Here is a 14,079-nt window from a genome sequence, read left to right as displayed (position 1 = left end):
TTTTTTATTATCTTACTCAGCATGTTGAAGACAAAACGTCGACTGTAGGAGGCATTTTATTTATCCGTTTCCTCATCAGGGAAGCTAATGCAGTGTTTTTGATCCCTTCATCTGCTCCCACTGTGTGTTCTCCAGGCGGAGAGAAAGAAGTATGAGAAGGAAACCGAGAAGTACTATAGCTCCTTGGAGAAGCTTTTAAACATGTCAGCAAAGAAGAAGGAGCCACAGCTACAGGAGGTACTTCTTTACCCCCTGACAAATAATATGGAAAATGGAGAACCCGCCAGAAACACTGCGACTCCCTTTGATCCAAACTGGATGGAAAAGTAAATTTGTTTAGTTTGAGAGTCCGGGTGTTGGATTTTGTCTTTGGTGTCATGGGGAGATGAGTGTAGCTACTGTGTTTCTTTGGACTGCGAGTTTCCACTGGTCTGCCTCGCAGCCCAGAGTTTTCCAGGCAAGTTTGCAGAGGAAAGGCATGCTCAGAACCATTGTACCACCAAGGTCAAGGTCAACCTCAGTGGCTAAGGTCCTCAAGGCAGAGAAAGAGAGGAAAGCTTAGGGAATGAGAAAGACTGTGTGTGTATATGTATATGTATATATATATATATGTGTGTATATATATATATATATGTGTGTGTGTGTATGTGTGTGTGTGTGTATGTATACATACATACATACATACATACATACATACATATATATATATATGCGGCAAGGTTAGCGCAGTCGCCTCAACGCAAGAAGGTCCTGGGTTCAAGCCCCAGGGTAGTCCAATCTTGGGGGTTGTACCGGGTCGTCCTCTGTTTGGAGTTTGCATGTTCTCCCCGTGTCTGCGTGAGTTTCCTCCGGGTGCTCTGGTTTCCTCCCACAGTCCAAAGACATGTAGGTCAGGCGAATCGACTGTACTAAATTGTCCCTAGGTGTGTGTGTGTGTGTGTGTCGGCCCTGTGAGGGATTGGCGGCCTGTCCAGGGTGTCTCCCTGCCTGCCCTGCCCAATGACTCCTGGGATAGGCTCCAGTATCCCCACGACCTTCGTGTAGGATAAGAGTGGTATGGATAATAAATGAATGAAAAAATAATAATTATATATACATATATATATTTTTTTTCCTTTCTCCTTTCCACCTGCCCTAGCAACGTGTTGTACAAATCAAGCAGGGGAAGCAGTGTAAAGTGTTGACGTTTGTACTGCAGGTTCTGTTCTCCTTGAGCCTCGTGATGTGAAGGTCAGCGTTTCCAACACAGATCCTTATCAGAAGTGAATAAATATACCAAGGGATTTTTTAACTTCCTTAACCCCCCAACAACACTGCAACAGGGCTGACAGTTTGATATTGAATGGGTGGAAACAAAGCATTAATCATTGGAAGAAATTAGGTGAACCAGGATATATCAGCCTGTCATCCTACCAAGCGGTGAGAATATGCATGCCCTCCAGGTATTTATGCTATTGCTAGAAACATGTTTTTATTTAGCTTCTCATACTGTAAAGCGTCACGAAAGCCAGACTGACTCTTCTTTGCTTCCACACGTCTGTCTTTGACTTTAATCACCATGCAGTCTCCGTCCTCTCCCTTTTCAGGCAGACATCCAAGTGGAGACTATGAGACAGCACTTTCAGGAGGAGTCACTGGACTATGTGTGCAAACTGCAGGAGATCCAAGAGAGGAAGAAGTTTGAGTGTGTGGAACCAGTGAGTGTTATCTGTGACCTAAGTAAATGGAATAGCATTGCTCATAAGGCCTGTCTTTTACATTTTACATACATCATTTTACATTCAAGCATGAGGCCAGCTGGAATAAAAGGTCATAGGAGACTTGTGATTGGTGGTTATCATTCTGTTTACTTGGGAATGATCAAGTCCTCCCATAATAGTCTGTCAAAATGTTGTTAAGCTGCTGTCATTTTGCAATGAGAGGTTTTCTTTAAAGTTATGGTCTTTGGGGCGTCCGGGTGGCATAGCGGTCTATTCCGTTGCCTACCAACACAGGGATCACCGTTTCGAATCCCCGTGTTGTCTCCGGCTTGGTCGGGTGTCCCTACAGACACAATTGGCCGTGTCTGCAGGTGGGAAGCCGAATGTGGGTATGTGTCCTGGTCGCTGCAGTAGCGCCTCCTCTGGTCAGTCGAGGCACAGAACTGGGGGGAATAGCATGATCATCCCACGTGCTACATCTCCCTGGTGAAACTCCTCACTGTCAGGTGAAAAGAAGTGGCTGGGGACTCCACATGTATAGGAGGAGGCATGTGGTAGTCTGCAGCCCTCCCCGGATTGGCAAAGGGGGTGGAGCAATGACCGGGATGGCTCGGAAGAGTGGGGCAATTGGCCGGGTACAATTAGGGACGGGGGGGTTATGATCTTGAAGTTTTACATGCAAACAAATGTCCTTTTTGACACTTTCTATTGCTGGCGTAGTTAAGACAATAGCTAATCCCTGAATATCCAAACCAGAAATGCCTTTGCACCTGCTTATTTTAATGGTTAGTGTTGGGTAGGACTGTGCCAGAAAACAACTATACAGCACATATCATTTTACATCTTCAGTATAGCAGTAACATGTGAAAGAGAAGGGCAGGTGGTGGGATTCTTGAAGAAGCAGGGAAATTGTTGTGGCTAACAACTTTGGCCACAACAGAACAAGCTGGCAGAACAGGTTTGCAGAAGACCTTTAACTAACAGATACGACAACAACCATTGCTAACTAGTTCAAACATGTTTGTTTTATTTGTCGATGGAAAAGGTGCGGATGCAACAGTGCCGGTGACCATTTTCATTTCAGTTGGCTCTCTCTCATTTAGAGGCCTCACCCAGCGCTGGAATTACTAAATATCCCTAAATTAAAAAAAAAAGAAAAAAAAGACAATCTTCAGGATTATAAATTTAAGTTGGTGAATCTTGACAATTTTCATTCACATACATGCCTTTACCCGTCTCTTTCTGCCTCTTCAGATGCTGGCCTTCTTTCAGACGGTTTTCACCCTTTACCACCAGGGCTTTGAGCTGGCCAATGACTTCAACCACTACAAAAGAGCACTCCAGATTAATATTCAGAATGTAAGTCGTCATATTGACTCCGTCACTGAGTTGTACCTCACCTTTCTGCATTAAACTACAAATGAGAGTTATGGCGTTCCAAAACTCGACCCTGTGAGTGTGTGTGTGTGTGTGTGTGTGTGTGTGTGCAAGTTTCCACCATATGCAATCCTCCGAGTCCATATCCTTGTAATAGAAAATGTACATGGTAAATAATTGATTCAGATTCTAGAGTTAATAGGAACACATTGTTATGATAAAAACAAAACGATGCCTGTTTTTTTACTATATCCAATTTCTGAAGGTGGAGCCAGAGGTGGCTTGTATTCATTTTGCATAGTCTGCACCTGAAGCCATTGCGGTATTAAACCCGTTTGAACTTTGGTTTTCGATGCCTTGTAACGTTTTGACCCCCTCAAGAGAGCGAACTCTAAGGTTCTTGTTTTTAGTGGCCTCACATTATGCTTTACACAACCCCGGCTTAGTAGGAAGTTACCCTCTGTGTTTTTGTCCTTCCCTCTCAGACAAGGAGTCGGTTTGAGGGCGCGAGGTCTGAGGTGTATGAGCTAATGAAGAGGATCAGAGAGGCGCCCCAGGAATATAGGCAAACCAGCCCCATCAGCAGCGAAGGCTACCTCTACGTACAGGAGAAAAGTAAGACCGCTCATGCTTTGTAGTAGATCATTTGAGAATCATACAGCCAAAAACTGGACTGATGACTTGAGTATTGGGAAACTTACCACATCGCTGAATCTTCGTGCCACGCTTCAACACACTCCAATGGGGCAATCCTGTTTTTCAAAAACTGGAAGCTCACGGTACAGTCAGACATGTCTTCATATGTTCCATTGGGAAAAAATAGTCGCAAACCATGCTTTCTGTCAAGTTAAGATGACATCATTTTGCATGTCTTTTTTTTTTTTTAACCTGTGCCGTCAGCTGGCTTGGCATACAACATGGGGGATTTTTATGCCAATGTGTCCTAGAGGGATTTAATCTGCAGGTGGAGTTCAGATCCGCCGCCTGCAAAGGCAGTCTTTATCAATTATCAAGAAACTGCATATAGGGCGTCCGGGTAGCCTAGCGGTCTACTCCGTTGCCTACCAGCACAAGGATCCAGGTTTGAATCCCCGCGTTACCTCCGGCTTGGTTGGGTGTCCCTACAGACACAATTGGCCGTGTCTGCGGGTGGGAAGCTGGATGTGGGGATGTGTCCTGGTCACTGCACTAGTGCCTCCTCTGGTCGGTCGGGGTGCCTGTTCGGCGGGGGGGGGGGACTGGGGAGAATAGCGTGATCCTCCTACGCGCTATGTCCCCCTAGTGAAACTCCTCACTGTCAGGTGAAAAGTAGCAGCTGGTGACTCCACATGTATTGGAGGAGGCATGTGGTAATCTGCAGCCCTCCCTGGATCAGCAGAGGGGGTGGAGCAAGAAGAGTGAGGTAATTTGCCAGATACAATTGGGGAAAAAAGGGGGGGGGATACAAAAAGAAAAAAGAAACTGCATATAATAACTCACCGCTAAGGAGTGTCTCTAACTCAATACCAGTCATGTTGTGTGCACATGCAGGGCAGCCCAGTACTTTGGAAATAGCAACCTTAATAAATACTTCACCAATAAGTAAAACAGTGCTTCATGACAGTGTTGGTGTAACAAAGAGATTCACTGAAAAAAATAAAATAAAAAATTACTTGCATAGATACACAAACCATGTTGCATTTTACTGCCTTCACCACATTAATAGAGATCTTGGACAGAGGTCATCACACAAGGTGTCGCTGGTACTTTGGAAATAGTGATCTTTATAAATACTTAAACAATAAATAAAACAGTGCTTCACAACATCAGTGTTGGTGTAACTAAGACTCACTGAGGCATTTTTTTATGCATAGATAATTAACAACAATACTTTTGTCAGTTACGATGGACCAACTCATCATGCACATGAACCTGGATTGGAGGAAGGGAAGTAAGGAGGAAGCAGGGCAGGGGATTTTTTGGGGGGTTGTTGCGTCAAAATTGCTCATCTCTCCAATGTTACTTGCAGCCGCTTTAACGAGGTCAGGGTTCAAATAAAGGGAACTTATCATTTATGCACAAAATACTGATGAATATAAGCAGTAATCTGCACTTTCTCTTCAGGGCCACCTCCCTTTGGTTCAAGTTGGGTGAAACGCTACTGCACATTTGTTAAGGAGCAGAAGATACTGCACATGGTGACCTTTGACCACAGATCTGGTGGAAAGATTGTGAGTAATCACGTTACACGTAAGACCCTCTGTCATATGAATGCCGCTGAACTTGCATTTCGTTACAATAACCGTGTGGTTTGCCCGTTCCCAGAATTGCCTACTGTTGATATTGTGATTTCTTCCTCATCAACCTTCATTCTGAACAGGAAGTTTCTTATTTTTTTTCCAGGGTGAGACGGAGTCTGTCACTCTCAAGTCCTGTGTCCGCAAAACAACAGATGTGTTGGACAGGAGGTTCTGCTTTGACCTTGATATAACAGATCGGTACATGCCCACAAAACAAAGTACATTAAGCAGTGACTAATGATAGTCTGGTTGTAGTTGCAATTGTGTGGTAAATTAACAGAGACCTGATACACCTGTGAATGCAAAATACTTACGTTTGCCCCGTCTCTAAGTGCCACAATTAGCTGAAGTATCATAATGAAGCACTTATAAATGACTGAGCCAGAGGGCGTTCACTTTATTTTACTGGCAGAGGGAAGGACGGGAAGATTTTGTCATGTAGGGTTGCTCTCACACACATATTTGGGAGGATTTGTCATGCTCTGCTTTGCCTTCTTGTAATAGATATTTTATTATATCCTCAACTCAACCTCTGCCGATATCCCTGCTTAGTTCTGAAACTGGAATTGCACACACTCATTGCAACGTACTAGTTATGATACACTAGCTAGAAGAAATTGTGCAAACACAGTATAGCCTACCTGTTGTTATTGAAAACCCAAAGCCCTCTGTCTGGTTAACTTATTATTTCAATAAACAAGTAGTAAGAGGGGTAGTAAGTGCAGTGGTTAGCACGGTCACCTCACAGCAAGAAGGTCCTGGGTTCGAGCCCCGGGGGTAGTCCAACCTTGGGGGTCGTCCTAGGTCATCCACTGTGTGGAGTTTGCATGTTCTCCCCGTGTCTGCGTGGGTTTTCTCCGGGTGCTCTGGTTTCCTCCAACCGTCCAAAGACATGTAGGTCAGGTGAATCGGCTGTACTAAATTGTCCCTAGGTATGAATGTGTGCGCGTGTATACTGATTCTAAGAGGTATTTTACTTCCTGGTGCTTTAGATGTCAATCACTGCCTCTCTTGTGGTAGGGTGAGTTTTGCCGAACGTTGACATGGTGTTTCTCTTCCCCCAGTCCAGGGACAGTCCTCACTGTACAAGCCCTGTCAGAGGATGACCACAAGTTTTGGATGCAGGCCATGGGTGGGAAAGAGCCAGTGAGTTACCATGTTATCATCGAACACTCACTCTTGGTTCAGAGAATTCCTATGCTGATAAACTGTCATCTTCTGCCAAACAAGACTTGGTTTTAGAGTACATCCTTTCTTGTTTGCCGTGTTCTGCCACAAGAGATAAATCAACCCAAGTGAGTCTGAGAAACAATGAGAACATTACTTTTTCCACTCCAACAGATTGGGCATTATCTTGGAAGGACTTATTCAAAAGAGAGGGGAAGTAAGTATCAAGCTGTGGCAGGCGATGATGTTATCCAATCAAAACAAAGTTTTTTTAGTTTTAAAATGCCAAAAAGTATGGTGGTTTCTTCTAAGTTTTAACAACTGTGCAAGAGCATTGCTGAGAAAATGCACTGCATTTGAAACATGTGTTTTTTTGGACACTGCAGTTGATGCCCAGCTGGATGTGGTGGGCATGTCTTTTGTGAAGAACTCCATCAGCGCCATAGAGAACAGAGGTGAGCTTTGGCCTCGGACACAGAGGTGAAGGAGAAGTCCAAGTGGCTGTTGACATGTTCAAAGATGAAAGATATCAGGGGAAACGGTGTAGCTAGATGAACGGAGAGCTGCAGGGAATATGGAAACAGTGTCACCATTCTGACACAGGAGGGCAGACTTGCTCAAATTTTGAAACGTGGGTTAAAACTTGCCCGCAGGTGCAGGTTGCCAGAATTTTGATTGTATTGCTGCCTGAGGTTGCACAGGGATAGATTTGTACGGAATTTCCTGCAGCCTTCACATCTTTCACATCCCTCTCTTTGTGATTGCAACGTGGATTTATGTCTTGCCTTTCAATATGTCAATACGTTGATGGTATTTTAGCTTTGCACATGCATACTTAAACCCATGTAAACCCCAGTGAACTTTGTTTTTCAATTTATATATTCATACTCCCATAGTTTAGTTTCCGTAATTGCATTTAATGCTCTCGTCTGTTCCTTCCAGGTATCAATGACCAGGGCCTCTACAGAGTGGTAGGAGTTAGCTCCAAGGTCCAGAAGCTCGTGTCACTAATGATTGGTGAGATATAGCTTTACTTTTTTCCTTAATTTCTTACTTTGATTTGCCATAGAATTTCTATTGGCATTTTAATGATGCTGATGGCAGTGAAATCACTAAACCTTTGAATTAGCACCAGAATTTCCTGTAGTGCCTACCACAACAGGTGCCTCAGGACGTCGGAAAGCTCATTTGCATTCAGCTTAATGTCTTCCAGACAACCAGACATGGCTACAGAGTCTTTTATATCCATGTCCTTGCAGGGACATCTCTTTTGATTAATTAGCTCGCAGCTAATACTCAAGTCTGTCTCTCTCTCTCATCCACTTTTGGCTGGCTCACTCACAAGTTTCTCTCTTATACTCTCTCCTTTTACTTTTCAATTTTTTTTTTGTGCCTCTCTTCTACTCGGCTCTTCTCCTTCAGAGCTTGTCCTCTGTCCCCTCCTTTCTTTCCTGTCTGCTCTCTGGTTTTCTGCCGTCTCCAGCAGACACCAGCTTACTTTCAGCGCTGTGTTCAGAATGACAATAAACCCCGGCAGCCGCCAGCCTATCTCAGCTTCCTCTCCAAACTCCTCTGGCTTCCTAACCTGCCAACTCATAGTTTAGACCCTATTAACAATCTGTTGCAGCGCTCTGAAGAGAAGTTTGTGTGAGGCCAGGTTGGTTCAGTTAGCTTTCTGTTTTCTGAATAAAATCATTATTAAGGGCATCAGATTTGAGTAAGTGCTGGAAAACCAAATTTGACATGCAAATTGAAATGCTTTATCACTAAGTAATAATGATATTTTCATTGACTATCCTAAATACTTTTTATATCATAACATTTTATCATAAATGTTTGTATTGCATTAGTAGTACTGTTACTATTAGCAGCTCACACAACTGTGTCCACAAACAGGCGTTATTCCCATATCCATGCAACACTGTTTGGCATGTGAATCAAAGCCAACTCTCAACCATGAAGAAAGGGTTTAGATCCTCCCACCTCGCTGTCTATTTATCTCTCATCTGCTGAAATGGCTTGGTTCCAATAATGACAAGACAAGACAGGGTGATAGAAAAATGAATTGTCTTTCATTGTATATGGTAAGAAAAGAAGGACTGGAACCAAATGAATGGTGCACAACAATTCATTGGAAAGTTTCTTTCTCTTTTTTTTGAGGGTTTTTTTTTCTCCCCCCCTTTTTCTCGCCAATTGTATCCGGTCAATTACCCTACTCTTCTGAGCTGTCTCGGTCGCTGCTCCACCCCCTCTGCCGATCCGGGGAGGGCTGCAGACTACCACATGCCTCCTCTGATACATGTGGAGTCACCAGCTGCCTCTTTTCACCTGACAGTGAAGAGTTTCACCAGGGGGACGTAGTGCATGGGAGGATCACGCTATTCCCCCCAGTCCCCCCCCCCCGAATAGGCACCCCTACTGACCAGAGGAGGCGCTAGTGCAGCGACCAGGACACGTACCCACATCAGGCTTCCCACCCGCAGGCACGGCCAATTGTGTAGAAACGCCCGACCAAGCCGGAGGTTACACAGGGATTCGATCCGGCGATCCCCCGTGTCTGTAGGCAACGGAATAGACCGCCACACCACCCGGACGCCCCTCATTGGAAAGTTTATTGTAAAAGCCTAACAGAATGTGCGGGTTTGGGTGCAACAGAGGTGTTCTCTCACTTGATGGCCCTGACTATCAGTTGGTTAAGCGTTGGCCATTAACACTACTGTAGAAGTTGTTGAGATACAGACTTTCTCCCCATAGACGTAAATGAGGCTGGCTTGTTCCACATTATGAGCTATTTCCAAAGAAATGCGCTGTACTGTAAAAGATTTCCCACGTTATAAAAGCAGGTGAGTCACGATGAGGGTTGTGCATCCTATGCTATTCCAGATGTCCGTACCACAAAGTTGTTTTTGCACTAACTGACCAGACCCAAAATCTCCAGAGTCGGAGTTCATGCCGTGACAGACTACTGAACCGGTGTGGACCGTATCAACAGCGGGCACACACGTTTTCACACTCTCACATCTTTGGCTGCAAGTGGTCGAGGTAACATTTGTTTTCAGTAGTTGATGTTGAACAGACCGTTTTGTGGACGGAGCAGCTAGTGAAACACACACAGGTCTTGGTTGCAGTTTGTACGGGGATCAAATCAAATAAATATTTGAATCGACCGGTTAAAAAAAAAACATGTACCACCCAAAAGGCCAAAGCCCCCCCCCCCCCCGGTGACCCGGGCCCTGTGCTTTTTGTCTGACTCACTCTCTAACACACTTTGCTTTCACATCCTCGGCAACTCATCAGAGGTTAGTTTAGGTGTGACTACATTTCCCTTCATTTTCACCACAACACAGCCCTGGGTTCCCAGCGGAGCCGGTACAGTAGTAAGGGATTAATTAAACTTGTAATGAGTATAGAACCAGCAGACCTTTACAGGAACTGTAACTTCCTTTCATTTCCACTGGGGGATAGACTCAGCCCTAAGGCTAGCAGGAAGGCTTTTTATCCTCACATGGCTAATTACAACTTATTCATATTTTAGGTTATTTGGACTTTCCAAGATGCCTCTAAAAGTTATATAGTACTTGGCTGTTAACAGTGTGAGAAGAAAAGTTAACTGGGGCTCTGTGTTACTTGATGGTCGTTTGAATGTTAAGGCCCATTTCTTGTTGTGTGATTGTGATACACGCAGATGAGAAGAGCAATGAAGTGGATCTGTCCACCAGTGAGGACTGGGACGTTAAAACCATAACCAGTGCACTAAAACTTTATCTGAGGTAAGGATACATGCAGTGAAATTAGAAAAGCATCAAACACACACTCCATTCTTAGATGATCCATCTACAGCCCCTGGGCACAGATTCTGTTAGTATTATATGCATGAGACCGTTTTAGAAAAAGGGCTATTCAGTAATGCACATGATCCGATGTTAAGTCCCTTGTGCTTTAACAAAAAACTAATTTTATAATCTTAAGTGTGCTTGGTTGCACTTGTGCTTTTGACTCGTGGCCTTTTTAATACATTTAATATGAATATGGATGTAATTTGCCGGCCATAGTCTAGGTGTTTTGACTTGACTTAGGTCTACTAAATGAGAGCCATGCCATACGCACCCGTGCCTTTTGAATTTAGATGCATAATTGATCGATCTCATAAGCCGGCCAGTGTCACTTTTCAGAGTTATTGCATGTTCAATGGGGGTCAGTCCATTGCTGACCATAAACCTTGCTGTAGTTAACTGAAAATTTTCTCTCTTGTGCACAACAAAAAAATATACATATAAGCTTTTCTCCTGACTTGTAAATACAATATCCATGCATTGTCTGATTTTAAAAGAATAATTTAACCAGACTAAATCACTCTGCCAGATGCAAGGCAATATTGTATAAAGCCGGTCCAAATTTACCATATTTCCCAGACTACAAGTTGCTCTGGAGTATAAGTCTCACTCAGCAAAAAAAAAGAAAAGGCGTTGTTGTGAGGAGAGACAAAAAAAAAGCATACAAGTCACTTCAGTGTATAAATCACATTTGTACAGGGGTATAGTATAGTATCTTAATCCCGCTCCCGTAATGTGTGTGTTATACTCCCGCCTGCACCCGCAAACATTCTTACCATCCACGCCCGCACAATAGAGTTCCATTGATTTTGTGTCCTCTCCCGTCCTGCAGGGAAAACACATTATTTTACTGTGTAGTGTTACTAAAGAGATGCATACCTGTTGGTAATACCATAGCAAAATTACATTCTAGTGCATAATTACATTCATACGGGTGCAATAATTACAGTCATTCTAAAGCAATAAGTACACCTGTTCTAGGGCAAAATTACAATGTATTTATTTTCCTTACTTGTTATTTTCGAACATGTGTTGTTAGCTGTCGTTGTTTGTTTTGCTCAGGTTGTTTTATTTTGTTTCTTTCTCTTTGTCTTTTAACGCACTGATCAGTGTTGTATGTACAATGACAATAAAGGCTTTCTATTCTGTGTCAACAAAGGCTTCCCCGGCGACAAAGTCATACGGCTGAATGTCTCTAAATCAAAGTGCGACACATTTCTCGGTAGTATCTTGTTTAATATGTGCAGGTAGAAGTGCTTTGTCTTTGAAGGAGAGCTTACTTTTGACTGGGGAGAACGGAGCAGGTATGTCGCCTCAACCCAGAGGTGCTAGATTTGTGCCCGTTATAGATCAGTACTTTTGCACATTTGTCGCAGCTAATGAAATCCAGTTCGTTTCCGTCTTTTTCAGTAACAACTGAGACATTTTTCCAAATGCCAGACTTGCCTTGCTTGTCTTTTGTATTGTAATGACCTGCTCTGATCTTCTTTTCAACTTCATTTGTTGACTCCATCCTTCTGGTTAACACTAGCTAAATCACAGGACCCACTGTTTATTTTCTGACCGCCCGCAGCAAAGTTAAAACTGCCCGCTCCCACAAGATTTGCATTGCAAAACCCCAATCCCAGTTGAGTCACAAGATTAAACAGTGCCATCTAGTGGCTTTAGTTGAAACGCAACATTCCATCCATCCATCCATTTTCCGAACCGCTTATCCTACCCTCAGGGTCATGGGGATGCTGGAGCCTATCACATCCATCAAACAGGACCAACACACACACACACACACACATTCATACCTAGGGACAATGTAGTATGGCCGATTCACCTGACCTACATGTCTTTGGACTGTGGGAGGAAACCGGAGCACCCGGAGGAAACCCACGCAGACACGGGGAGAACACGCAAACTCCAGGACCTTATTGCTGTGAGGCGACCGCGCTAAGCACTGCGCCACCATGCCGCACATGCAACATATTCGTTCAACAAAATTATATTTCATAAGTCACTTTGGAATATAAGTCGCAGGACAAGCCAAATGAGTAAAAAAAACAGCGACTTATAGTCTGGGAAATATGGTAATTTTATCCTAACATACTGAGAGAAATTGGTGAAGATCAGAGATTATACATTTTATTTGTCTTGCAGAAACTGAAAGACTCCAGTTTGAAAGACATCCTTGGGACAAATTAGCTTATTTCTTCTTCTTTTTTTTTAATGAAAGCAAGTACTAAACAAGGCTCAGAATGTGCCCATTTTCTTTGCAATTACAATAACTGTACTCAAGAAATGTAGACACTTGGTTAATTTATAAACTGCCCTCTTACTCAGTAATAATAAAAATGGGTTACATTTATGTAGTGCTTTATCTAGACACCCAAAGCTCTTCACATTGAAGGGGGGGAAACTCACCTCAACCACCACCAATGTGTAGCACCCACCTGGGTGATGCATGGCAGCCATTTTGCACCAGAACGCTCACCACACATCAACTTGAGGTGGAGAAGGAGGAATCATCGAGCCAATTACATGGGGGGATGATTAGGTGGCCAGATGGAGAAAACCAGGTTGGGAATTTTTGCCAGGACACCAGGGGACCCCCTACTCTTTGCAATAAGCGCCATGGCATCTTTAATGACCATAGTGAGTCAGGACCTCAGTTTAACGTCTCATCCAAAGGATGGCATCCCCTACAGCACAGTGTCCCCGTCACTGCACCGGGATTTTTTGTTGTTTTTTTTACTAGGACCAGAGGGAAGACTTCCCCCTACTGGCCCAGCAACACCACTTCCAGAAGCAACTCCGTTTTCTCGGGAGGTCTTCCATCCAAGTATTAGCCAAGCCCATACCTGCTTAGCTTCTGTCATTCGGCAGAGCCTGGGTACAGGCTGTTGGCAGTAGGCCCATTTCTGCAAATTTGTTGGCTCCACAGTGTTTGTGGTGGTGGTGGTCGTGGGGGGGGGGGTCCAATCCATACTTCCTTAAACTTACACTTAAAGTCGAGATAAAATGAAAAATCCCTTTTTAACCCTTTTATATCAAATCCCTGGTCTTATTGCGCACCTATTTTATGATATATACAACAACAAAAAAAATCTTTGTATTTTTATATCAAAATCTAATCATGTTTTCTTCATGTAAAACAAAATATGACACATGCTGATGTTGGTTTGAATCAACCAATAATATCATGACATCCACCCATCAATCAATCTTCAAATTTAGTGGCTCATAGCTAAGATTCATTAGCTAGCTAGCTAGCTAGCAACACGCCCACTTATCGACGTTCAAATAAAATTCCTGCCAGTGTTATGTCCCGCCTGTCTATCCCGTTTCAATCAGAAATATGTCACGATGTGGAAATCAGATACTCTCAAAATGCTGTTTCTGACTTTAAAAGAATGGCAGCAAATGAATTCAAAGTCACATCTTTTGGGCTTGTTTTCAGTCATTAAATCATTATATTCTCTTTTTTTGTTTTAATCTATTATTGTGGTTTCAAAGTGGTCATTGCCATGTAAAAGCATGAGAACTCGGCTTCAGCAAGTATCCTGAGGGGCCTTCAGGGACAAGGGCTTCGGAGAGGTCATGACTGTGTTATGACTGGCTGCTTTTAAGCTCTCACCCATTTGAGGAGGCAGTTTGATGTTACAGGCTGTTGGTCATGGGACTTTGTTATTCTCTGGACCCCGTTGTTTCCACTCTAGATGTGTGAAGAAGTTT

General features: G+C 43.5%; 1 protein-coding gene across 1 annotated transcript in view; it reads left to right on the top strand.

Moving 5' to 3' along the window:
- arhgap10 (Rho GTPase activating protein 10) overlaps positions 1 to 14,079 on the top strand; it is a 60,853-nt gene that overhangs the window by 18,036 nt on the left and 28,738 nt on the right. The window contains exons 5-15 of the mRNA XM_056279786.1: positions 136 to 237; positions 1,587 to 1,697; positions 2,955 to 3,059; positions 3,563 to 3,692; positions 5,181 to 5,287; positions 5,460 to 5,554; positions 6,421 to 6,502; positions 6,698 to 6,740; positions 6,910 to 6,978; positions 7,466 to 7,540; positions 10,209 to 10,293. Coding sequence (XP_056135761.1) covers positions 136 to 237; positions 1,587 to 1,697; positions 2,955 to 3,059; positions 3,563 to 3,692; positions 5,181 to 5,287; positions 5,460 to 5,554; positions 6,421 to 6,502; positions 6,698 to 6,740; positions 6,910 to 6,978; positions 7,466 to 7,540; positions 10,209 to 10,293 — 1,004 coding nt within the window. The remainder of the gene's footprint in view (positions 1 to 135; positions 238 to 1,586; positions 1,698 to 2,954; positions 3,060 to 3,562; positions 3,693 to 5,180; positions 5,288 to 5,459; positions 5,555 to 6,420; positions 6,503 to 6,697; positions 6,741 to 6,909; positions 6,979 to 7,465; positions 7,541 to 10,208; positions 10,294 to 14,079) is intronic.

This window comes from Lampris incognitus, chromosome 5 (assembly GCF_029633865.1).
Source record: "Lampris incognitus isolate fLamInc1 chromosome 5, fLamInc1.hap2, whole genome shotgun sequence".
NCBI lineage: Eukaryota > Metazoa > Chordata > Actinopteri > Lampriformes > Lampridae > Lampris > Lampris incognitus.
The sequence above is the reverse complement of the archived record's forward strand: the minus strand, read 5'-3'. Positions and strand labels throughout refer to the sequence as shown.